Source organism: Zonotrichia albicollis, chromosome 7, assembly GCF_047830755.1.
Source record: "Zonotrichia albicollis isolate bZonAlb1 chromosome 7, bZonAlb1.hap1, whole genome shotgun sequence".
Taxonomy (NCBI): Eukaryota; Metazoa; Chordata; class Aves; order Passeriformes; family Passerellidae; genus Zonotrichia; species Zonotrichia albicollis.
This window is the reverse complement of record NC_133825.1, coordinates 38178889-38205454: the sequence shown is the minus strand read 5'-3', so window position 1 is coordinate 38205454 and position 26566 is coordinate 38178889. Positions and strand designations below refer to the sequence as shown.

General features: G+C 45.1%; 1 protein-coding gene across 7 annotated transcripts in view; it reads right to left on the bottom strand.

Annotated features, from left to right (window-relative positions):
* Nucleotides 1-3242: 3242 nt before the first annotated feature.
* WBP1L (WW domain binding protein 1 like) overlaps nucleotides 3243-26566 on the bottom strand; it is a 59269-nt gene continuing 35945 nt past the window's right edge. For 5 of the 7 annotated variants that reach the window (XM_005481135.4, XM_026799696.2, XM_074545156.1 and 2 more), the window contains 3 exons: nucleotides 17784-17886; nucleotides 7001-7162; nucleotides 3243-5618 (listed from right to left, as the gene is read on the bottom strand). In XM_005481135.4, the coding sequence (XP_005481192.2) occupies nucleotides 4879-5618; nucleotides 7001-7162; nucleotides 17784-17886 (1005 nt within the window). In that variant the 3' untranslated portion in view covers nucleotides 3243-4878. The remainder of the gene's footprint in view (nucleotides 5619-7000; nucleotides 7163-17783; nucleotides 17887-26566) is intronic. The other 2 variants (XM_074545155.1, XM_074545153.1) reach the window with 1 other exon arrangement.

Here is a 26566-nt window from a genome sequence, read left to right as displayed (position 1 = left end):
ATTTGCCAGGGCTGGCATGTGCTGTCCTAGGCTGGGAGACCAGCACATGCTGCAAATCCCAGCAGCCCAAGCTGGGCCTTGCTGCAGGGTGTCCTGCCCCCTACCCAGCCCACCTCCTCCCCCACTGGGAGAAGATGCTGCTGGGGAAATTCAGAGCCCAGAACCAGCTGCCTGGCACTTTGTGAGCTGGTCAACAGCCCCCGGCACGGCTGCTCCCTGCTCTGGGAGTGGGCAGAGGCACTGCTGCATCACCCGGCTGGTATTTCTATCCTGACAGCTGCTCCGGGGCTGTGCTGCTGCACCCAAACCCCTGGCTCCACCAGAGAGCTTCACCTGGGCCACTGGCTCCAGCTCCCTGAGGCAAAGGGGGTCTGCAAGGGAGGAACTGGTGACAATGGAAAGAACTGGTGACAATGGAAAGAATGAAGGTTTTTCATTTCCACACTGTTACTTGGGTACACCATGAAACAGATGCGCAGGTTGCTGAGGGCACTGGGTAGAGCAAGCCTGAGCCTTTCCATTGCACAAACTCATTTTGGGGGACACAGCCACCCTCAAAGCACTTGGCTGACCCAGCTGTGTCACAGGGCTCAGCTCAGAAGCCCTCTAAGTTTGAGAGGGCTGTCTTTGCACCAGGCACCGGCTGGCCCTGCACTGTGCCGAGACTGACGGCCAGCCCAGGAGGAGCAGGAGACGCTTGGAATACCTGCGGGCTCTGCACCGGGCGCGGGGCCAGGAGAGCTGAGTAAGCACAGACCTCAGGACACAGCTGTTTGCCGGTCGAAAACAAACGGAGAAAGAAGCCGGCAGCCTGTGACCCCCCCGGCACAGAGACTGCAGCGCTTGCACCACCGTCGCGACGGCCCCGCAGCGGGCACCCGTCCCATCTGATAAAAACAGATCTGTGCTGCAAGGATGGGGGGAACCAGCTCTGACCAAGAGGCAACTCATCCTGGCCTTCCCAGGCTGCCCACTGTGGGATGCTGTGGGGCTTGCCTGAGCCAGGGGCTCCCTGTCTGCCCCCTCCCGACCTGGCTTTTCCTATATAAACTAAAGAAAAAAAAAGAAAACAGCAGCAAAAGCCTCCCTGGGATGTGTTGCACAGGTGGTGATGGGGGGCACGAAGCAGCAGCCTTTGGGGAGAATCACTCACTCAGGACAGCAAAGGTGTTTATTCACTAGAGCTGTGCCCCAGCTCCGTGCCAAGCTCTGCCTGGAGCAGGTCAGGCTGGGATGAGCCCAGCCAGGGCATGCAGAGAACCAGAGGAGATACAGCTGGGGAGCCCTGGCTGTGCAGAGCAGAACTCAGAACCACTGACTCACATCCCTGAGCAGTGAGGGGTGCCCAGGGAGCCCCAGAACTCAGAACCACTGACTCACATCCCTGAGCAGTGAGGGGTGCCCAGGGTGCCCCAATCTCCCATCACTCGGCAGAGTGGCCTCATGCTGGCAGTGGAGCTGCTCATTCTGCTTCTCTCCAGGCTTCCTGCCCCAGGAAGCTTTTGAGGACTGTAACACAGAGGCTTAACTGCACCTCTGCTTTCCTTAGCCTCCAGTTAGGCAGGCAAAGCTCTGAGAGCAGGCTGCCAGCAAGCATCAAGACACAATTCCCTCCTCCTCCATCTTCAGCCAACACCCATCCACAGGGTTGTACAAGCGTGCAATGATATGTGGCAGGAAGATCACACCAGTGCTCCCAGTTAATGAGTTTGCATCACTGCAGAGGTGAAAACTCCCTTGGGAACACCAAGGAGATGCTGCAGTACCCACTGATCCCAGGAGCCCCCCTTTTGCCCAGGGGACACTCGCTGAGCCACCACACTGTGCTCTTCACCTGTCCCCAGGCAACATAACCCCAGCCCACCAGGACACCTGCTTGGTCCTTGCCCTCAGAGACAGCTTCAGTGGCCAAAAACATTCCATGTAAGCAGCTCCACATGGCCATGGACTCCAGCAAAAACAGACTTCAAGGAGTACTGGCAGCCACACCTAGAGCACATTGTAAGCAGAACATTGAACACTGGATTGACACTAATTTGCTGTAAAAGCTGCTGCATTATTGCAACTCAGTTTGGAAAGATGCATTCATGACTCCCAAGAAAACACCCCTTATAGCTGGGAATGGGTGGGGTTTGGTATTCCAGTGCTGGAGATGCACATCTGCCCATGCCCTCACACTTTCAGCATTTTACACAGTGTGCATTTGGAGAAGAGCTCTCTGGGCCACACTGGCCTCCTACACAAGGATATATTGGGAGGGTTAAGCACCTTTCTAAAGCTCCAAAGGTGGAGCTTTGGGAGTCCTCTGCTGCCTGAAGATGCAGCAGCCAGGGTATATGCAAGGAGCTCACGTGCCCCATATCCTGCCCTGCACCACTCCTCCTCCCCATGCCAGCTGCCCCTTGGCTGCAGGTCTAAAATCCTAAAGCACTGAAAGCCATTAATAGTCCTGCTCCTCAGGCGCTGGGGAGCTGAAGAGACATGGTTTGTGTCCCATTTATTGATTGTTTCTAGATGCCCAAAAAACCTCCAGGAGTCATAAGAGGCACACCACTGCTTCTTCCAGACTTTTTAAGATCAGACACACCAGCTTGGCTTACTGGTACTTACCTCCATGTCCAGAGGACTCCCCTGCCGTTAGTGGGATGGCAGGAAAGCAAATATGGAGATTCCTTATGCCACATAAATGTTGGCAAAGGGTTCCCCACTGGCACAGGACCATCCCCAGGCCTTACAGCAGTAAACCCCATTCCTTAGACTGATGTGATTTTTTTAGCTTCCTCTGTGATGGAAGGAACATAAACCAGTTGCCAATATGTACAGAATTCCTGGGGCTGGCACTGGGGATCTTTGATTATCTTCTCAAAAGATACATGTGGTCAGTGAACACAACTGCAAGTGACCAGCCCCCACGCAGCCAGGCTCTGGGGCACGTGCAGCCTCTCTGTCACCACTCATCCAAGTCTCCAGGCTCCAGACATCCAGGAATGAGGTCTCTTGAATCCAAATCAAAGTCCTTCAGTTTTAAGAGCACCCTAAGAACCAAACAGAAGAGCTGTCCTTATCTGCTGTTCTGAGGAAAGAGAAAGGCTGTGATGGGCAAAGGAGTGAGATTCTTCCAAACCTTGTAAGGTAAGAGTGCTCTCCTCAAATGTGCAGGTAAAATGCCTGCATAAGCACCACTTCCCTTGCATTGCAGCCAGCCAGTGCCAACACACTTCCAGGTAAAGTAACAAAACAAATCCACAAACTAAAGATCGTGTTCTTAGCTCACAAAATGATACACATACACATGGACAAGTTATCAGAAAAGGCATTATATTTTGGTTTCCACCTTAGTTAAAACTGATTTTGGTTTTCAATCAATCAGATCTGAGTATGTCCAAGTTCAGGTTTCAATGTTTTTTTCCCCATAACAGTAATGATCTGGACGACCATAATTATAAAAGGGACGGGGAGAAATCCCAAGAACAAGTTACATAGTCTGAACGGTGCTCTCTTCCACATGAGCACTCTAGGGAATGTTAGTTTCAGTTCTTCCTTTTTTTTTCTTTTTTTTTCTTCCTTCAGGTTGTTACTAACAAAAATCTCTACTGTTTATTAAAGCAAAGCTACAGTAAATTTTCTTGCAGTCTTACAGCAGGTTTTCATATTACCAGTAGGACTCGCATGCATGGATTGCAGTCACACACACACGCTCACAGACATTATACAGTAGCCAGTTGCCACCATAAAAAAAACCGAAAAGAAAGAAAACAGACATTCATTTCTTTAAGTGGTCATCATTAGAATCGCACCAAATTTTTGGATAAAAAAAAAATACTGCACAGGTCTTCCACATCTACAAGGTAAATCATCCCTTTCACAATGGACGGAGCTCTCGTCTCCATTTGTTCAACATGCATCGCTAAAGCTTGAAGGCACGCTGGCCAAGGAGAGCCCTGTTCTTTTGTCATCTGAACTCCAGTGTGCTGCTAGCGGGGTGCAAAAAAAGGACAAAAATAAAGCCAAGCCCTTTTGCAGCACACCGGGAAAAGGTCATTCGGAGACCACAGTACTTGGAAGGCAGCCCAGCTGCCTGGATTCTACTGCTAACTGTGCTCTTGGAGGCATTGAAGGAACACACTTGTGTTAAAAATGACACATAAAGGCAAATTTCTGCAAACCCTTTCTTTTCAAACTGCCTAAGGCAGACTAACACTCCTTCTAGAAGAAACTGGTCCTTCAGTCACCAGCCTCAAGTGGGAAACTTCCTACCTGCTGTATTAAACACTGAAGCACCAGAGGTTATAGGGCTGATGTGTTTGGGCATTCACCAGCTTCAGGGAAACTTAACATTAGGAAAGAAAAAAAAAAAGAAGGAAAAAAGATGAAAAGAAATCCCCAATGCCTCAAGAGCACTATATCAAACCAGAACTCTTGGGCTACTGACTGCCGGCACTGTCAGAAGCTGCTTGCTTCTGGGAAGACACCTGGAGGTTGAAGCCTTATGGTGATCTGGTATCCTCCCAGGGTGAGATTTGCTGAGTTTTACTGATTGCAAGATAAAGCAGTGTTTCGGAAAACTAAAACCAACAAACTCATAATAACCATCACCAAAATCACCGTTGGAAAAATTCCATTCTTTAGAAGGTCTCATTGAGAAACATCAGTCCCTGCTCCACGAAGCAGGGCAGATACAATTAACAAAACCCAGAGTGACCCGTCCCCCACAAGCTGGGCCTTCGAGGTCTAGTCCCCATATTATATTGGAGGGGAGAAATAAAAATAAACAAAAAAAAGAAGGTTGTATCACCTTTTCCTCCTGTTAAAGTTTTAATCCTCTTATTCCATTTTTATTTGATTTTTTCCCCCGATTCTCCCTTCCACTCTGCCACCTTAGCTGGGGGAGTTATTGGTACAAGAGTTTGGAGAGTCCTGCTCATTTATTGTGTTCAAGAGTACACACACTGGCTGCCGGGGCAGGTGGTGGTGGCTGTGCTCGCGGTGCTGCTCCTCCGTGGCACTGAAAAGCCCTTCCTCCTCGTCCCCGTGGGGACGGCCGCTGCAGCTGTCACAGAAGTCCAGGGGCCCGTCCAGAGCGTCATCGATGAGCCCGTCAAACTCCTTGAGGTCGTCGTCGTGGTGGCCCCGGTTGCACACGCAGACTTCTATGCCCGAGTCGCCGGTGAAACGGCGCTGCCTGCCCGGGGTCTTGTCCTTGGCGTCGGGAATGGCGCTGCTCTGCTCTAAGCTCTCAGAGCTGTAACCTTTCAGCAGTTCCTCCTTGCACTCTGTATCCTTATCAGGAGCGGCCCTCTCCACAAGCTCGGCTCCCATGCTGGTGCTGCCGGGCTCGACGCTTTGCATTTTGGCGACGGCTCTCTCGCCCAGCGCGGTGCTGGAGGGCTCGGGGTCCCCGCGGCCGGGCGCCCCGGTGCTGTCAGTACTGCTGATATTGCTGCTGGGTGCTGCAGAGCTGCTCTGTGCTGGCTGCAGGGCCCTGGGCGGGTCCGGGATTGTGCTACTGCTGCCTGCTGGGACACACTGCTGATGTAAGGCACTGTACGGGGGCGGGGGGGTCGGCGGTCGGTTCACCACTTCCTCATAGGGAGGTAGCAAATAGTTTGGCAAAAACCCTAGAAGTGGGAGGCAAGGAGGAGAAGTTATTTGAGGAGCAGTTTATCTCAGGAAACGAGTCACTAATACAGGTCGGTATGGCATTTATCACCTACCAGCACCTTCCCACTGAACAGCACAACAGGCTCTGTCAAGGGGTGCCAGAACTTGTCTCAGGTGAGGTGTGTCATGTTTTAGAGAAGCAGCAAACACGGCAGAGGAGGGCACCATTACAGGACGAGATGGACACAACTGGGAACAGCAGCCTGATCTCCTGGCTCTCTATACTTACCAGGCAAACCTCCCTGGACCGTGTACCTCAATACAGCCCCATAGACCACACTGGAAATGGCCTGTGTTGGCTGGAGGGAACAACTCCCCAGCCCTCTCCAACACTGCCTTCTCAGCCACATTTCCACTTTCAAGAGCAAAGATTTCATCTCACAAAGCATTATGCAAATATTAAGAGACATGGGCAGTTAGAAGGAACTTGAAGATCCTGGCTTTTGGTTGCTGTTTTAATGCTGGATTCAATTCTTCTGGTGCAGTCAGAATAAATTGGCAGTACTGGCAAAAGAGTTTGGCTTATTGTACTTACAGCCTTTCAAACCCATGAAAAATTTTGTTTATTTCTTAAGAGGCAACAAAATAGTCTATATAGACAGAATGTACTTAAACACTGGAAACATTTAAGGGTAGTACTGCAATTTTCCATGTGCAATTGCATATCCCTGGGGCTGGGGAGGGAAAGGCTGCTGGGGATGATTTCTGAGGTGACTGCCAGAGTTTAACAAGAAAAGCAAGTTCATACATTCAATTCAACAGTCTGTCAGAGGAAACTCAGCTGTGGTACCTCCAGTCAGAAGGAGACTTGCTGCTCTAGCACAGCACAGCAAAACACAAGGAGAGCACAAAGTGATTGTACTTTCCCTGAGTTGTGGGCAACAGCTCCTCCATGCAAAGTCCTAGGGCTGCTCACCAGCATTGTGGCCTGGGAACCACAGCACAGGGTGGGAGCCAGCAGAGTCTCTGCTGAGACTCCCCTTTCTCCCAGTCTGTGTGACCAAATTTTGTGAAGCCACTTCCCACACCTCACTCCCACCAGCATCAAGTCCAGGCTGGAAAGGAGGAGTCCTGAATGAGGTTCATAAAGAACCTTTGCAGAAAAACACCCAGGGAATCACTACACTCTCAGGGGTGGGTGTGAAGGTGCTGTAGTTGGTGTGGTTCAACTCCAGACTCAAGGGCTTTCAAATGCATCCAACACCATCTCCTCTCTGCACACAGTCAGGCAGCAAAGCCCCCAGAGCCTCTTGCTGAGCCCAATTGCTGCTCCCTCCCTGCACCTAACACAGGCCCCTGGCTGCTGCGTGCTGCCCGGGCCGGCAGCGCGAGTACGTACGGAAATAGAAGGGCAGGGCTGAGTAGTTGTGCGCCTCCCGGTAGGCGATCAGGTTGATCTCGTGCTGCCGCTGCTGTGCCTGCAGCCGGTGCTTGGTGCGGCGGTGATGGCAAACACAGCAGCAGCTCAGGATGATGATGATGGTCCACACCAGCCAAAACCCTGCAGCAGAGAGAGGAGAGTAAGTGTTAGCCATTGTGTGAGAGCTGCATCCAAATGCAGGAGACCTCAAGACGCCAATGGAGAAGATCACCTGAAAGCCTGGATCTGAACCTGCACTGCTCTAAAGGCAGAAATGTGTGTAGGCCAGGAGGCTTCAACACTGCCTATGTGGGACACTGTGACTCCAACAGCCTTGCCAGAAATGGATAACTCTCAACACACTTTGGAACAATCTATGTTCAATAGGTACAAGTCTGGAGAAGAATCAAATATGGAGGGCTCTCCCCTCCATTGCTTCTACCCTTTGGTTACCATTTCTTCTAGCCAAAAATGAACAGAGCTGTGAATAGCATTGAGCTTGCCTCCCACAGTCACTTTGGTTTGAAAATAACAATCAAGACACAAAAGACACTCTGCAGATTGACCACAGAAGAAGAGAAAAACCCCAAGCACTATGTTTTGCTTTTGTTTGCACTGCTCTTTAATTTCCAGCCCAAATCTTTCATTGTTATGTTTAACAAAAACATGCTCTTTTTTCATAAATGTCTCAAAATATTTTTAAAACTTATTTTTGTATTCAATGTCTTAAATTATCCAAAATTAAATTAAGCTAGCCTCCCTCTCTGAATCCTCAAGAAACCTAACTTCTGCTCTGTTTGTGGTTATGGCTGGTTTCTGTGCACTGCTGTACCATATGTACACTGCTCCTTAAAAGGGAATTTTAAAACACCACTTCCTGAATTTTACCCACGCCCTCCAACATGTGGAATAACTCTCCCTTTCCACAAATTTCTCACTTGCATGCACTACAAAATGTTTCCGAGACACACTTCAAAAAACTCGAACATTCACTCCAGATTAGGCTTTTGTTTCCTGCAACTGCAGCCTGCAGCTTGACCTACCCCCAGTGTCTGTAAGCTCTTTTTTAAGCTCAGTTTTTGCATCTAAAGATACTGGGAGCGCTTTTCCTTTGGAAACACATAGGCTTGGCAGCCACTGCTCGCTAGAAATCACAACACTGTTTTCTTTCTGTAACACCTCTGCCACTCTTCACTATTCCCCAGCAGTAAAAATGGAGATTCCTAATGCCACAGCCCATTTTCAGGCTGGCCAGTCTATCCTGTGGTATCAAACTGCTCTTCTCTCTCCACTAAAAACCTCTAGTCATGCCTTTACAATATCTTGATGTTTTCAGCATCCCCTGCTGTGTTTGCTGTGTTTTCTCTGCTAAGAGCTAGGTGGGGAAAGGTGAACAGTTTAGGAATTTGAAGAATGAAAGAAGTATTGCTCTGGCTCAGGACAAAGAGCAATTGTATCATCCATCTCAGAGACCTGCACTGGGCTGCTGCAGGGGAACTGGATGTGCCATATCGAGTCTCTGAGCATTTTGAGTGGGGACTTCCACCTCCCTGTGTTGTAACCCAAATTCCTCACACAAACTGAAATCTCTCTCCTGCCTTGTGCAATCTATTTCCCTAATCAACTGGAACTTGCCTTACCAGCAAACTTATCAAAACCTTCCATCAAATGAAGGTGTTACATATTCTCCCACCCCTTTTTTTCTTGGCTGGAAATGAAGGTTCCTGGGTAGTTTCTCTGGCCAGCCTGCTCAGCTGTACCATGCTGATCAGAGAAGAGAGTGCGATCTTCACTCCAGAGAAGCAAAGGACAAAGTACTCAAGATGCTCTCTACACTTTCCAAACCAAAACGAGAATGTGGCCACTGACCTCTGAATACCCTCCTGTTTCTAAAAAAAGCCTTTTTATATAAACTAAGAGGAGTGATCCAGTCCACCCTTCACTCCAAAGCCAAACATTTGCAACAATTTCTGTAGCCTCTATCACTATCGAAATCTTGGTACACAAATGCAATACTTCAACTGTCTCACAGTTTGAAGACTCTCTCCAATAAAATACACTTAATTTCTTACTAACAGACTGTCCCTTGGCTCTTGCTTGCTGAGGAAGCAAGAATACACTCATCAAAACCAGGTCATTGGCACAGCATGCCACCATGCACTGAGGCAGGCCTGCAGTTCATCTTCTAAGCACTCCTTATTTTCAAAGAGCAGTCCATGATCATGAGTTCAATAACAATGGAAAATTACACCCAGCTATCCAGGGATTTTAGCTACAGTTATGAAAACAGATGCTTTTTAACACATTTGATCAAGTCCTTTCCCAAGGAGTCTAAATACAATGGTAGCAAGCAGCACTTAATTAGTTAAGATGTCCTGGAGAACTGCCACTGTTAAGCAATCTCAGCTGCAGCAGCCAAATATTTCTGCAGGGAATAACTGCTCCCACCCAAGCCTGCATCCAGAAGATTAAAAAAGTATTTCTTTAGAAAACTTCTCTACCCATTCCAAAAAAAAGTCCCAAAGTGCTTTGCACACAAACTGATGCACAAGCTCAGAGTAGGGGTCAGAGTAAGCTCAGCCATTCCTGCAAAGAGGTGTGGCAATTCTGTTAACACGCAGCAACAACACACAACAGCTTAGGATAATAAATTAATGTTGGAGCCTACTGAAACCGCAGGTGGCACTGAAGTAAACACACCATAATTTAGTGCATTGCAATTTGGCCTCGGTGCCAGGAACAACACCTTCATTCTCCTGCAAAGGGTCTGTGCACGCTCGCAATTGCGAGCAGATGAGATCTGCTGTTTTTCATGAGAACTTCCAGAAAAACAACCCACTAATACCACATTATTGCCTGGTTTCATTAACCACTGACACTTCCTAGAGCTTCTAGGAATTACTCAAGCCCTGACTCAGCATGAGCCTGGATGGAGGACTCAGCACGAGCCTGGAGGACTTGCCTGGATGATCACAGGAGACAGCAGCGTGTGCCCACCAGAGTCATTTGCTGGCCTGGCTTCTGGCATCCTCTCTAATGGCTGTGTCCCCACCCTGGCACCCAAGAGCACGTCTGCCCTGCAGGGCTGGAAGGCCCCCAGTGCATCAGAAGCCATAGCATGGCACACCCATGGGAGCTGAGGCACATGAGGGGCTAACTGGCTGCCACTTGGGCAGAGGTGCCAGTGCTGGGAGAAGGACTGGGTGCAGCTCTGGTTGCAAGCCCAGTACCAGTGCAAGTGCTGGGAGTTCAGGGCCCCCATAAAAAGCTCTACAACACTCCCTTGCCAGGAGTTTGGGCACAGCTGCAGTTTTGGCTGCAGAACAGAAAACTGTAAAAGCCTAGAAAATATATAGTATGGTCGTTTATTTGGAATAAAGCTATGCTCTAAGGCCAAGTGCAATTGTAAATATTATGTCTAAAAGTATGGAGTAAACAGTGAAGATGTTCATGACTGAGCTGTGCATTTGTACACCTGGTGAGGCTTGGCTTCAAACCAGCAGCAGGGAGGTAAGCTGAGCAGACCACTGGCGCGTACAGCCAGCAGCTCATTTGGCAGGAGGGGAATTGCAAATTCACCCAAAGACAACACAACATGAGCAGGAAACACAGGGGCCAAGCACAGCAGCAGTGCACACTAACACCTCCTTCAGGGTAAAAACAGGTACCAATTCTGCCTTGTGATGAAAATGGGTAAGATCTATGGAGGCAACTAAAGTTTGGCATTAAAAAGCCTCTAAAAGCCAAGTAAAACTGAGCTTCTGGTTGTGTTCAATGTTCCCAAAAGCATTCACTGTTGCCAAATGCCTTCCTCTTGCTCTTCAAGATTTTTTTCTTCCCAAATGGATATGAGCTGTTTCTCACCAGCATTGTGTTGAGTTACCACTGCACTCACTAGAAAAGGAAAAATGATTGGGAGACACATTCTGAGCCAAATTCACCATTAAATGTCTGATTTGAGAGTATTTTCCACAGCCACCTGGCAGTGACCACTGGGAACAAAAGCTCATGGCAATCTCAGCACAACATGACAGATAAAAAACAAACAGTGACTTTGGAAATACAACTTCTGATAGATACCCAGAGCAGAAGTAAAGTACCAGTCTGGAGTGAAACAGGCACCAGGAGACTGCTAAACTTGAAGGCAATTTCAGTCTTGCTCTTGTTCATGAAGAGTCAGAAGTTGCAACACTCTCCAGCCCAAAAACAACTGAGTCTTGAGAATCACTGCTATCGGTATTTTTTTGTTAATGGTGATGTCTCCAAAGGGACAGTGATGGAAGCAAAGGAGTTGATTACTTCCAAAAGATTTCCCTGCCAGAGCACCAAAATCTTTAATGAAAGTAAAAGAATCAGCACCAATCTGTAAGCTCAGAGTTGTAAGCCTGACATGAGCAGGAAGCTCAGGAAGTCAGAATGGAAGCTGCAAAAACACCTGGGAATGGAATTAGGTCCCATGGAAGCCATCTCTCAGAACCAGAGGAAGTGCTGAAGAAAGAGAAGGCTGCTGCTACATTTACAGAATTCTTGGGAAAGGGAGGCCCATCACATGGTCATACACCAGAGATGCTTCCTACCAGCTGTGAAAGAACATGCTTAATGCTTCAAGAAAACCCCTTCTATGACACTAAGCATAGTTTTGCTCAGACTTTACAATAAATAAGAATAAAACAGTTTAATAATTAAAAAACCAGAGCAGTCCTTCCTCATGAAAAAGGAGGGAGCAATGTTTGCTTTGATGCTGTACTGTATTTTCTGCTTGGGATGTTGCCATCAGCAATGCCGTTGAGGGAAGCTCCTTTTATCCTGTGCAAAATGGAAAATGTTTTCTGGAGCGTTCCAAGGGTATGAACAGAGAAATTTGCCCTCAAGTTCATGGTAAACTTGGGCAAACGCCATGGCTCTGTTGGCAGGAAATCCCCTAAAAGCAAGCCAAAACATACTGCAAAGTGCCTTTGTGTCTGCCCGACAAGCATCTGGGTAATAGCTTTGGCTCCATGAGAGCTGGTTCTGAACAGAAGGAGAAGTGGGACAATCTCATTGACTAAGAAATGTCCCAAACGGTGGCCTCACAGTCAGTCATGGCTGGAAAAAAACCTGTCTTCACAGGGCCAACATTATAATCAAAAAAGGGAAGAGAAATTTACTTGGTACCACAACCTGGATGCGCTGGGGCTTAATCGTGTCCTTTGGCAGAGGGGTCACATCATTTCCTGCCACTGCAGGCACGAGCCTGTAGGAGCCAACCCTGCTGCTCAAGAATGCCAGATGAAGGATCCAGGCCATAGGCCCATGAACATTTTAAGAAGGAATAAAAGACGCCGCTGAATGACGTGATCCTCTCCTGCTTGTCCCAACCATACCTCCTGCTGCTTCCTCCACCTCTTCTTGTGCTGGCACAAAGTTTTGTGCAACTGTGGTTTGAACTGGTTTGAGGGAACCAGAGCAGGTTGAAACTTGTTTGGCAAACACAGCAGCAGCAGCAAGAGAAAGACTGTGACTTTCAGTGACAGTTTTATGTTAGTTTAAGTCATTGGAACTGCAGTCCCAGCCTGACCTCACTGCAGGAAAAAGTTACTGAATATTTGTAGAGTACAATGGCAAAAGGAAAAAGCTGAAGACATCTCCAGCTCCTGCTCGCTTGCTCCCAAACTGGTAACAAAAGGAGACACACGTTAACTGCAGCTGGTTTCTAGCTTTCAGAATAGTGCCCACTGTACACCCACTGCAACGAGATAAGATGAAAAAACAAAAGTTTCAGAAAAATCCTTATCCCATTGTGCAATGAGAGTCAACGTGAGGCAGTAAATCTGCAGACACTGCTTTTATGCCTCTCTCCTAGGGAGGGAGCCTTCCAAGGGCAATTGCTCCCATGCTCCAGATGACACATTTTTAAGTCCAGTCCCCCCCAAGACATCAGTGTTGGTAAAATGAATGTTGAACAATAGTCTAACAAAGACCAGAGTGGAACATCCAGCTGAGACCATGTCCAGAACATCTGGGAACAACAGATCTAGGTACTTGGTGACAAGTTGGGTTGGAGGTATGTAGGGCAGGGGGTGAAACAACACTAGGAGTCCTCTTGCCTTTTTTCCAGGCTGTTTAGCACAGCACAGGTGGAAGCAGCCACATAGGGCAAAAGTCAGTATCTGCATAGTCAGGCTATGCCAGACAGCTTGCCTGCTGCTTTGGATCCGAGAATTTTACTGAGCCAGACCAAAACAAACTTAAGGTGATTTGGCTGTCTGGATTAGGCTACAAGAAGTCCAAGTAAATCAGGAAATAACTCCCTCAGTGACCCTATTTATTATAAAGAGTTTCTGCATGGTTGTGACATCTGTTGTTTGCCCTATACTGTTGGTGAGGCTTTGTCATGGCAGGGTTATTGCTGCAGCACAGCTGAGGAAGAACAGCCCAAGGGGAAGTTTGAGACACCCACGAAAGAGAAGCAAGTAGAAGCCTGGGTGAAAGATTTTTGCTGCTCCTTGCCTTTCTTTGAAAAAGGATGTGGGATAAGACAACATGGGGTAAGGATGAAAACATGGGACTGGTGCATTGTTTGACAGAGTGTTTTGGAGACTGCAGCAAACTCTTGGACATGAATTCCTATTATAAAGCTGACCTCCTGGAATATGTACGTGGTACAGCAGTTGCTTTAGTTTCAGCAACTAAGCAGATCCTTGCCAGAATTTCCTGGCAGCATGCTTTTTGGGAAAAGAGCTGTCTAGCGATTCCAAGGGGAAGCGTGCAGAGATGAGCAGAATGTTCAAAATCAGCAAAAACATTGACTGTGCTGCTTGCAAACAGAACATTTTTTCCTGTACAACTCTTCTACTAGGACCTAAACAGTCAAGATCTTTTTTCTTTTCTTTCTTTCAGAAACAGAGGGGCTCAGTATCACTGCTAAAAAAGACAAAGAAACAAAACAGGCACAAACAATATATGAATGCTCACTCATTACCAGTGCTGGGCTACTGTACAGTGCCTACATGACCCAAGACCAGCTAAAGTCATCCAACTTCTAAATCCTCCCACTTTTTGCAAGCAGTGAGCAGCTGCCTGTTTCCATGCTCCATGATTCCTGAAGCATAGTGTACTATTTTTCCAACCACACAATGAAATATACTTTCTACAGCTGTGCTTGCTGTGTTTAGAGCCTCTGGAATCATTTAATGATTCCAAAGGCCAGGAAAGGCACAAGGATGGATGTCAGCAGACCTGGACTTAGTGTTCAGTCCACTTTATACTCTCAAACCTGGCAAAATCCAGAACCTCTGAGCCTAACTTCTTAGCCTGCAAAACACAGGAACTGCATTCCTCGATTACCTTCTCACCTGTATTTCGAAAAGTGGTATTTTGGAATGTCTAAGCAGTAAGACACCTGTCAGGCCTGGACAAAGGCCAACATTGGAAAACTCCAGCAAATCACAATCACATCATAGAGACCTCAATAAAAACTGCTAGGAAGCAAAATCCAGCGGCTGCTGCCATTCTTCCCCTTGGGGACCATGAGTTCTCTGGGGAGTCCAGCTAAATTGTTCAATGAAAATGCTGACCCAGCTCATCCACCACTCAAACATCTTTTCCTATGTGAGGAAATGTAACAGTAAAGTACATTTTTCCATTTTATTTTTTATTATTATGTTTGAAGAAAATCAAAAGACATAAAGCAGCTTTTGCCTCACCAGGCTACCAGCTACCACTGTTTTTACTTTTTTTTTTTTTTAAAGAGGTGGGTGGGGAATCTGAACTGGGCTCTTATCTAATTTTAAACATAGGCTGTCCACCTGCTTGGCATATCATATTCTCCATTCCTCCACTCCACCCCTTAACAAAATAATACCTTGATTTTACATCCTATTCCACTACCCTCAACGACTGGTTTAAAATTACCACAATCTTACTTGCTGCCTAGAATTGCTGAGATCAGCCATTTTCAAAGACAAACTTCCCTCAAATTCTGTAACAGGGAAAAAGGTCCTTTTTACAGGAAAAATTCCAAGTGGCCACAAAACAGGATCATGTTTCAGAACACATGTCCACCAAAGACCAACTAGTTTTCCTTTCCATTTCAAATGCCACCCTCCTCTGCTTCTTCTTCCCACAAAGCTGTGGTGGTAGATAAATCCAGGATTTAATTCAACAGGACTAGCAAGAAGGTCTATTTTCAGGCACACAAAAGTCTGAAACACACACATTGGTGGTCTGAGAAGGTCAAGAGAAGCACAAAAGCTTCTCAAAAGCTACTTCAGTACATGCATATGCTGGTTAAAATCAAAACAGAACAACCATGAAGCCATACTTAAAAGGTGCTGCTATGTTAACTGCTCATTAACCAGAAGTTACTATTAACTTTTAAAAAGCTGATCTATTCCCAAGCATGTAAAGCAGTTGCTCTCAACTGCTCATATTAAGACTACTTACATTTACTATCACCACTTTTCACCTTGAAGGCCTTCAGAGTGCCTCAGCTATCTACCTATCAAAGATGCTCCACAACTGCTAAGCAGCAGCTAAGCTCTCAAACCCTAGAATATGGGTTTAAAGGACATGCTCCCTCTATGACTCCTTCCCATCCAAAGGAAACTTTTTTCCTACCATTTGGCAAAATAAGCTTTGAAAACATTAACCGATTTTATATCAGTGTTGAATGTTTGCCTGAATTTGCAAGAAGCCTAGAAAACAGGTGTCATGTTTTAATTACTCTCCTCATTTTGGTGTGGTACACAATGCTCCCTGTGAGACAGAAGAAATGTGAACGCACAGAAACCTATCTCCCCCAAGGAACCATCCAGCAGTGTGTGTGACCAACATGTTTATTCCATGATCTCACTGTGACCTGTGAGTCTGCTCTAAAAAGAAGCCTTTAACATTCTGCCTCCTTCTAACAAAATCTGGTTTTGTCTTCCAAGAACTTTTATGATGCAGCCAGGCACTGCCAAGTGTAAAAGTCTGTGCCATACTGAGAGCACAAAGACAGCTAAACCATCCCATTAAAATGGCAGGGGGTTACTGCTTGGACCAGAGTGTTTGTATGCAATCCAACCAAGCCTCTCTTTCAAGATGTCCATGGGAGAAACATGGTGACCATGCCACCAGCTCCACTGTGCAGCTGCACTCCACACTGCTGCTCAATTTAGATCCTGCTTGCTAAGGAGCCTGTGAGCCTTTGCACACATGCAGCTTCTTCTAGATTCCCACCCACACAAATGCAAAACCAGGTTTGACCTTCCCCACTCTGCCCGGTCCGTGCATCCCCCTCTAGCCTGAAAAAATTCCTGCCATCTGTCCTGCCTGTGCTGCTGACTGCTACAGTCTGATCCAGACACTCCAAGGCTCCAACATAGTCATGCCTGTTTCTCAGCCTGCTACAGTCCCTGGAGCTGCCCATGGCTCCCTAACCTGAATTGTTCACTGAACTGTTTGGACATTTTGGAAAATAAGTCTGCTGTAAAAGGTCTGCAATGCATTAAAATCCTGCCATAAGTATTGACACAGCAGCCACTGGAGTCTGAGCACAGGGTGTCTTGAAGATGCTTACTACAGAGTCCTGTTCAGTTTATAACCACATCCCCCATACTTCACAGGCTAATTTGAGAAGTAAAAGCATGTTTCTAGACTAAAGGATGAAGTGTCAGCTATTCTTGTCCTTGGATTCAGGTTAAGTGACATCCTTTGTATGTATAACACATTTCCACACACAAGCTACTTTGGGAAAGTGAAACTGTGGGAACAACAGAGGGACTAAGTAGAAATCATAGTTGCATAAAAACTAGAAGATACCATTGGGTGTGGTAAGAAAGTATCTCCAGTCTCTAATGTAGGGGTACAATGTTCAGAGCACCACATTTCCAAATCCCAGGAGCAGAGATGCCCTCCCAGCCTAGGCTCAGGGCAGTACAACAGCACAACATCAATGTTCAACCTTTTGTGTCCCTCCTAGAGAAAGAAGACACCATCAGACTGAACAAGCTTAAGTTTTCCTTTAAAACTCAGCATTTATCACTTTCTTATGCTTTCAACTTCCCATTTTTCCATATATCTTAATGAAGTTTTGCTGACCACCTGCTCTGACCTCCCTGCTGCCATCTAAGGGGACTCAGCAGGTACAGTCACTCAGCCACTTGCTGGAAACTTCGCTATTTTTAAATCTCACATTTTGGGAAAAAGGAGGTAAGAAGGGTTGCAATGGGCAATGTGTGATCCTCACAGTAGAACATTCAGCCACTGCAAACCCACAGGGTTTAATTTACCCAAGACTCTCTGCACAAGGACTCTGAACGGTCCTGAAGAGAATAAGCACACTGGCCCTCCTCCTTGAAAGGACATCTTTAAAAAGATATACCAGATTTAAACTTGTTGTGCTTGCCAACAAAACCAACAGATAAAACCACAAAACCAATAGATAAGACACTGAATTAATTCCCTGTTTGAGTGTGTCAACCTCTAGTGTTGTGTGTACAGCATTTCTCCCTCAAGCTGGTTTCCTTACTCCTGTATAATGTCATCTTGAGTAGCCAAATCAGTGAGAAGAGCAAACAAGAGTGGCAAGATGACCCATTACTCCTGAGAAAGCACCCACTGTGACAACCCTATTTCTTTGTCATATCACATCAGCTCTGGATTGTGCTGCAGTGAAATGCAAAGGCAATGCACGACAAGGGCTGAATACAAAACCCCAGGGGACACAAGCCAGACCTGTAGTACGGTACAAGAGCCATGCAGGTTAGGAAGGGAAGCCATACAAAATGGAAGGACTTACACCAGAGTTCATAGTAGTAGTTGCAACACTGGGATTGTCCACAACAGTGGCCCGTTTCACATATGTAACTTTGATTGTTGACACCCATGCAGGTTTCCTTGTCCTAAAATTAAACAGACACACTTTTAAGATGCTTTGTCAGTATCTTTTGTAAATGTTTTACTTGATGATCTGCAAGCATTTGAAAAGTACAAGTTATGGTCTTTGGAGACTCTAAAATACATAAGGAGGTTAAAAGACATCTAAGGACCACCAAAAAACAAAGGACCATTCAGAAGAAAATCCCCATATCTCCAAACCCATGAGTTACACTGTTTTAGCATCTAGTCAGCACTGCTGTCTCATTATCCCTCTCCTTTTCCACTAAAAGTTACCACAGTTTGGGAGCCAGGCATTCTCTTAGAAGAAGAGATGACATTTATTCCACATTGTACACAATATCACTGTATTACTGGGGCTGAATGCCAAGTGGAGGAAAAGCATTCATAAAGGGAACATCATAATTTGAGAAAAGACTGCTTGGATTCATTTAGATCTAAGTGATAATTACAATATGTTCCTGCAAGATTCCTATCTAAAATGATTTCTTCATAATTAGCCATGTGCTTTATGGAAGATCAGCATTCCTGTAAAACTTCTTCCTGGAATAGAAAGTAGTCCAGAAGCAGAGCCAAATCAGCTGTAGCAAATCACCCAGCAGGTCCTCAAGACACCTAACATGGAAAAGGTCTATGCTGTGAGGTCTCAGTTCCCCACATGGTGCACCACTTCTCAGAAGTCAGTGTTTTCCTGCTAGTCTGAAAATATGGCTGGAAAAAAGTATAAAACACAAGAAAACAAAAGCATTTCACAGGCAGTGGTTTGTACATCCTCTATTAGGTTTTGGAGCAACCTGTGAGTTCAAAGAACATAACGGAATTTAAGAAACAAAAAAATTTGTTTCTTAATTAAATTCAATAATTTATTAAATCAATTAAAACCACTGTAACAAAGTTTTAATTTTCACTTTCTTTCACTTGAAGTCTATTTCAAGAAAACGAAAATGTGGGTAGGCTTATATTGAAAGCTGTGCTGAAAAGAAATAATTTTGGAAGTATCAACTTGCAAATAAGAAAACACCAACCCACTAAAGCCCAACAAAACCCCACCAGTAGGTGACAGGGATGCAAATTTGTGGACCCCAGCATTGGCTGAACTGCACTATTCGTCTCATTTATGTGAGTCCACCACAGCCACACTACTCACAAACTTCTATGGAGGCACCACACATGCAAAATACCAAGAGCATTTTAATGTTGAACCACCTCATTGAACATGTGAGGCAGCAGCTTCAGTGCAGAAGAGTCCTGTACTAAGTTTTCAGTATTTTTGGGGATGTGGAGGAGAACCAGCGCTTCGCCACCACACAGCACCCTGGCTGGAGCCACATCTCACCAACACAGGTCTCTCACCCAAGCACCCAAATTACAGAAGCAACATAACTTCTAAGAGCAGAACAACCTCCTGCCATCTTTTCTCCTAAGAAGTCACACTAACTTTTGATCATGTGAGGCCACAATTCAGCTAACACAACTCAGCATATGATGTACTGCTTCCCTTTCTTCCATGGATAGCATTATTTCCACAAAAAGCTCCAAAAACCACCTTTAAAACTCACCCAAAGATGCAACAAGTTGGAGGGGTCTGCCTCTATTTTTCAGGAAGAGGCAAACATTTTGCTGGACAGACCAGTCCAAAACTACTACAGGCAGCTAAAGAAACATTTGGTTCTTGAGATGTTGGCATGCCTTGAGACGTTGGCATGTCAAGAGTAGAAAAAACACCATTTTCCTATACAGTAAAGAGGTGTTTCCATCTCTAACTGATGGCAACTATTAGGAGACTTTGCTGAGCCAGCACAGAATTTTCTGCTTCAAGCCTGCTACTTATTCCAAAAATAGTAATTTTAGCCAGCAAAAGAACTAGAACTAGGACACTTCTATTATCTGCTCTTATTAGTTTATTTACATTTTTCCTCATTTTTGTTTGCTTTGCAGAGCTAATGTAAGTGATGAACAGCATAGATTTTGGCTCTCATATGAAGACAACTGAGAAATTAAGATGCCATTGCAAAACTGCAATCCTGTTGAAAATGCTCAAGTCAGAGAATGACTAGCTGAGGTTTGTGGTTGTGACACATGAAGATCAGTGTGACCTGTTGAACCAGCAAATGAATCACATGGAGCTGGTGAAAAACCAGTCTCACAGTGCCATTTTATGATCTTCTCTGCATCACCACACTTGATCCATCCTTGACCATTTCTGGCTTACTCCCCAAAAATTTCATCCACTCAGTTTTGCCTGCTTCAAAGAGTACCAATGAGGAACAAATCAGTGTCTTTGGGGAGCAGCAACTCATAACATCTTCAACTATATTTTTCCCACTTAAAAACTCGCAGCACTACTGATTTCAGAGACTTTCATCACACCCATCCTTTTATGTGAACTTACTGACTCCCTCTTGCCAGCTTCATTATATTTGAAATGACTTTTCCACACATGCTTATGTGCAGGGCTGCTCCTTGTTAACCCAGCTGGCCAACACGTGTCAGGACATTCTCAACAGAGGATCCTGAGCAGCTAGGATGGCATTCTGCAGGTTCTTCCTGGAGATCAAATCTCAGGCAACATCCTGCTTCCTATCTAGAGCAGAGTTTACATCTTACTGTCCATTCTTTATACACTGATCAAGACAAATGCTCTTCCCTGCTAATGTACTTGTGCTTGTACCTTCAAATAGTCCCACAGCTGGGGTTCTGTGTGTCACCAGTCACACTCCTCAAAGTCCAAGCAGCTCATTTTGGAGCCTTTCTGCTCAGCTCAGCCACCAAGAGGCTTTTGGGAACATGGAGCTGTCAGACTCGGGGGCCACATGTCACACTCAGAACTGTCACCCATGTTTCCAAACAGTTTCACAGAATTAAGGAATAATTTGGTTTGGAAAGGATCCCAGCAGGTCACATGGTCCTACTTCTGCATGGCATGGCTACCTCTTAACACCGGGTTACACAGCCTGGCACAGGGAAAGAGATAAAAGGTAAAGGCCACAGATCTTCACAATTGGAAGTCTACTAGGGAAAGATTCTGGCACAGGGAGAGCATTGTTTTGGGATATGTTATAGGTGACTCCTTTGGAACAAGTGTTTCAGTCTCCTTTCCTCTTTTAAGTCAAGACTCATTTCTGTGAAAAGCTGAGCCACTGTACAGTTTGCTCCTTTTTTGCAAGTCAAGGAACAGGTTATGTAGAGCCACCCTGGCCATGACAGAGACCATGACACTCTTTGTTAGGAAATTTCTACTTACTTCCAACCTCTTGGATCTGACTTCACTTTCTATTTAAATCTCAGGCTGTACTTTTCTTACCAGCAGCATTTTATTATTTCTACTTCCTTCTCCCATGCATTCTTTGTGTGATAGGCTGCCAAACTAACTACTTAAGATATATCAGCAATACAGTTATCTAAAGTCTAAATGTCTCCTGGAAACAATATCCCAAGTGCTTGTGCTATGAAGTGTACTATTCCCTTTTTCACACTAAGAGCCATACACAAGGCACAGGGCTGAAAGAGTAATTTTATAGATAAGGAAAAAATAGATGGTGGAAAAAACTCTCATAGAAGCAAAGCTGGAGCAGTCATATTTTATTGACTTGCCTTTGTTTTTAACTTCCACTGCAAACAGCACTTGTAATGGTAATTTTTAGTCATTCTTACTAGCGTGGAGTTTCTATTAAACTATTACAAAAGGGTTTTGGAATATTTTTAAGGTAGCCTTAGGAAAACAAGGAAGGGGGAGGGCTTCTTTCCAAAAGCACTTTCTTCCCCAATAGCCAGTGGCTATTACATTCCAGAGTGGGCTTCCCTGCTGAAGGAGAGTCTCAGTTTTCCTGTTGTCCAGGCAAGCAAGCACATCCCTCCCCACCATCCTTTGTTCAGCTAACTGTAGATGCCTCCAGGCAGGATTACTAAGCAGGATCTACACGGGTCTGCTCTCAAAGAGCATTCAGCCCCATTAGAGCAGAATAGTCTTGTTTCACAACTAAGAAGCCAGAACATGCTGTTCATTATCTCCCACCTGCAAATCCTAGGAGATTCCCAGTTAGTTTCAGGGGATTCACTTTGTCCAGCAAATCAGCACGTACCCTAGGCTGCATGTTGTATCACTGCCTCCTGGTACCATCCTAGGAGTTGGTCTGAGAAACTGGAATCGCTCAGTCCCTGACACACAAAAAGCCAGTGTGTTTGGGAGAACACTGCAGATGTGGAGCCTGTGCTCCCTCCCAGACCAGTCCAACAGAAACAATCTGTGATATGTGGTACAGGCTCTTGTCATGAAACTGGCTGAGCTGGGAAGATCTTACCTGGTGCATTTTGAGAGTCTCTTCATATAAGATGGAGTATTTTGGATTCGTTCTCACATGTCATAAACTTTATAAAGTAACAGTGAATAAGATTCTTAACTTATTTTTTTGTTGATATTTGGCATTTGTGATAAACCTACAACCATACCAGCAACTCTGCAACTCTGCCAGTAGTCCACTTTTGCTGTCAAGTGCTTTTACAAATAATCCTTAAAATATCCAGCAGCGGCAGATATAAGAGAACTCAAGGCAGTGCTGTATGTTGTCACATCTGAAGCCACAGCAAACAGTAATGTCAGTGCCAAGGAAAAAAGCCAATTATTCTCTTCACCTTCCACTCAAGTATTAGACCTTTACTGGAGGTCTGTGTGACAAATTAAAGGTCAAAATCTGGGGTACAATCAAGACAACAGCCATTCATGAAGGTCTGAAGGTTGACTGTGCTGCAAGGAAAGATGGAACAGACCTCCTTACCCTACTTTTGTAAAGGTTCTCAGCGGTAAATTGTTGGGTTTAGTAGCTGTAAATCTGTTAGGATTTACTATGTCTGAAGCCAATATTGGAAATGAAGGAAAATAACTGATTGACAGCAGAGTTCCATCACAATAAAAGGATCAAGGCACTTCTCTCTTTTCTACTCTCAAAAGTCAGCAGTTAACCTGGGCACATACTGTTGCTAAGTCAGAAGGGAGAAAGATGAAGATGAGCAAATTCCAGGCTAGCATGGCTCTTTTCCAAGCTGAAAATTAATATGTGCAACTGCAGCAACAAACATCACAGCCCACACTCAGAAGTGCATAGTTGGCAGCCAACAACCTACAGAAGTTGACTCCTCAGTTGACATTAATCAGGTAACCAAAACCAGCAGCAGCCAGTATCACAAAATCTAATAATCATTTTAGCTTTTTGCTCTGTCTCCTCTTTCCACAGAAATCCAGACTCCATTACCCTAAATATGAGCACCTTTATATGGCCTCAATGTGTCATTCAAACTGGCAGACTATCCATTCATCCTAACCTTGGTAATACCCTGGGAAACGCTTGGAAATCTTGACTTGCATTTACTTACAGCAGTTTATAGGCCATTCCTTTCTCCTACTATACCCATTTTTTTATACCTACTCTAATTCCCTAATTTCTCTAAATTTCACTACAGCATTTGCCAAGGCACTACACAGCAAATTACTATTTTAACAGGAAGAGAATGAGAGTAACAACAGGATGAGAGGAGTGAGTAAAGGCCTGAATAAGAGGCATACTGACAGAGGGACTCAGAGAAAAGCCCAGCAACAGGATGAAGGGAGACTGCCAAAATGGCATCTGCAGAAGGGCAAGATACAACTGGTTTTAACAGGACTTGGGCTCAATGTGTGACCACTCTGGACCTTCTGGTTTCACAGCTCTCATAGGGACTTTGGTAATAAGCATCTATTTAATAACAAATCAAAATCCTGACCTAGTTATTTCACTAATCTCATTAATTGCAGGCAGCAGTCCCTTGCTCTCAGTACCCAGCCACACCCAAAACAAGCAGGATGGATTTAAGCAAGTGACACTATCCTCAGAAAAATGCATTGAAGTTTGTATTTTGAGTAACTCACAATCAGTATTTGAACCATATATATTCTTTAAGCATTCTGAGTAACCTAATGGAAGTGGTTGTCAGTATATTAAATATGTCAGAAACAACTATTTGATATCCACTATTTACGAGTTCCCACTTGGCTGTTACTCAATCTCACATATCAGACTATCACTAGTGTTGGTTAGCAAAGTGCATCAGCAACAGCTCATGAGAATGCAAACACAGAACTACCAAAGAAAATGATCTCTGTCTGATAAGGCACTCAAGGGGTAGTAAGTTAAAACTGCTACTGAAAATACTAGCCTGGAATGCCCAATCTTGCCACAGGGTTTACAATTCCTGGTTTACCAGCAGCCCCCCCAGTTCCTAATCAAAATTAATCTTAAACTCAGTAGATCCTTTCGGAGAAGGACAGCAGGTGGGATCACAGCAAGGACAGGCAGAACTGCTGGGGAACCCTGGGTCACCAGGGCAGCTCAGGACCCACAGACACCAGTGTGGCTGAACCCTCACCAAAGCCTCCAGACATCTCCTGCCTTCACAAACATTACACCTGTGAGTCCTTTGGAACATAAAAGCAAAAATCCACCATCTGAGCAAGTGACATGCCTTTAGTGGGTTCAATTTAACAAAAACACCCAAGGCTGCCACAGATGAAAGTGGCTCTGACTGCTGGGAGTTACTGGAACCTCAAGTGCCAGGCTCTGCCAGCACACCAGGGGATAGATTCCTGTAAGCCTGCCTTATGACAGACAGCTGAGGCCAGGAAATAAATCAAGTCTGGACGCTTCTTCTTAAGTCACCCACCACAAATTTTGTTTTGCGGAATGTGGGGGGGAAAAGTGTAGTAAGTGCAAATATGCAAACACTTTAGAAGTATAATAAGTGGGGGAGGAATGATGCCTCTGAGCTGTCTCAGGCACAATAAAGATCTCCAAAATGGGAATTCTAATCCACAACATTTATTGCTTCACTAATGCCAGCATCAGGAGAATTATATTTAGATCACCATGATTAATCAGCCACAGCAGACCCATCCTCACCCCCAGCAGATGCAGAACCTCCAAGGTTTTATTAACCTTTATCTGAGGAACAAATTGGTTTGTTGCATCCATTTATCCTGAAGAAATACTCCAACTATCTTTAAAGGGACACTATCTTTTCACAGATCACGGACACTTTGATATATTTCAATAAGAGCTGGTTTCTTTCATTTTTGTTTACTGCAGGTTTCAATTTCAGATTCTGACAACTATACATTAGTGTTTTAAGCACCATATGTTTACTTCCTCACTCCTTGCTTGAAGCTTCCCAGCTGCAGTCCTCAGCCCTGTCACATTAAAGATACACACTTCTAGACTTCTAGGAAATTACAGCTTTGAGGAGGTCATCTTGCACTTTGTTGGTCTAAACCACCAAACAGAAGACCATGCTGAAAACCTCAAGCAGTTAAAATTAAAACCGAAAGCATTTGGAATCCAACTTCTTCTTTTACTCTTTTTTCCTTTTTCATTTCTGCAGTAAACTAGGTGAATGTATTTGAGCTACCGTCTCCAACCTTAGGAGGAAATGCTCACTCAAAACTAAAAGCAGAGATCCCCTACAATCATGTTTCCTTGGATAGGAGCTTTAAACACCCACACTGCACTGATGTCACATAGTGCTGACCTAGCTTTTTAGGCATTTAAATATCATTCTCACTGCAACAATAAAAAAACTCCCAAAATCAATGAGACACCTTACTTTTACCAGGTGTTTGGCAGTCCATCTGCAATGCTACAATGCTGCTGGCTCCCAAAGAAGAAATGAAGGCAGATCCGGGGAAAGCAGCTGTTCAGCGCAGTCCAGGGGTGCAGAGGAGAAGGTGCTGGTCCCGGGGAGCCAAAGGTCTCACTCTGATCCTTCCACCCTCACACACAGCTCATGGTAGGGCACCGCACTCAGCACCTCTTCCCTGAGACTGCAGCCCAGGATCAGCATCCCTTGTGTTGAGTGAGAACAACAAAGGGCATCCCAGACAGCCAAATGTTTAAAATCTGAATGTACCAAGTAAAAACCAAGACACAATGGAGGTGCTGAGATGTTCCTGAATTCCTCCCCTACTTTCAATTAAACAGTACTGTTCAGTAATAACCCTTGGAAAAAGAAATTTCTGAATAATATTTCCATGTAGGACACACTCACAAACAATTTTTTTTAAAGACTAAAAATGATTAGAACTAAGAAACTAAGAAAAGTTCAAGCAGCTCTTTCCCACTATATCCTTTATCAGTGGATAAAAATAGTCAACTTTGCTCTTGTGTTCTTGAGGCAACACCTTTTCTTCCTGCTTCCTGTAAATGCCTCTATTGATGCTGAAGTTACCCAGCAGAGAAAAAAGTACCATCCATCCACTGAGACAACCAGATGTTCACTGTTACAGCAAATGAAGCCAAATTACATCTAACTTCTACTTTTACACCTTATGCAGCACCCCAGCTGCACTGAACGCATCTCTAAAACAAAATGGATTATTTAAAAACAGGAACTTTACAGAAAAACACATCTGTGAGTCTCAAGCAATCTCAGCATTGAAGCAGCTACATCTCACTGCAATTTGAGAGTTACCTAAAGCCATTCAGCCTTTGTGCCTGAATTTCCCCCTCTGGTTCAGTTCCTAGTTTTTAAGGCAAGTCTCTTTGCCCTGAGTGCTAACAAGTGAACTATTATTTATAGCTATTGCACCAATCACAGAAGGTCATTGTGCTAGAGGTAGTTTCTTATGTAAAACTCTTTTCGGATTGGGGGTGTGGGGTGTGG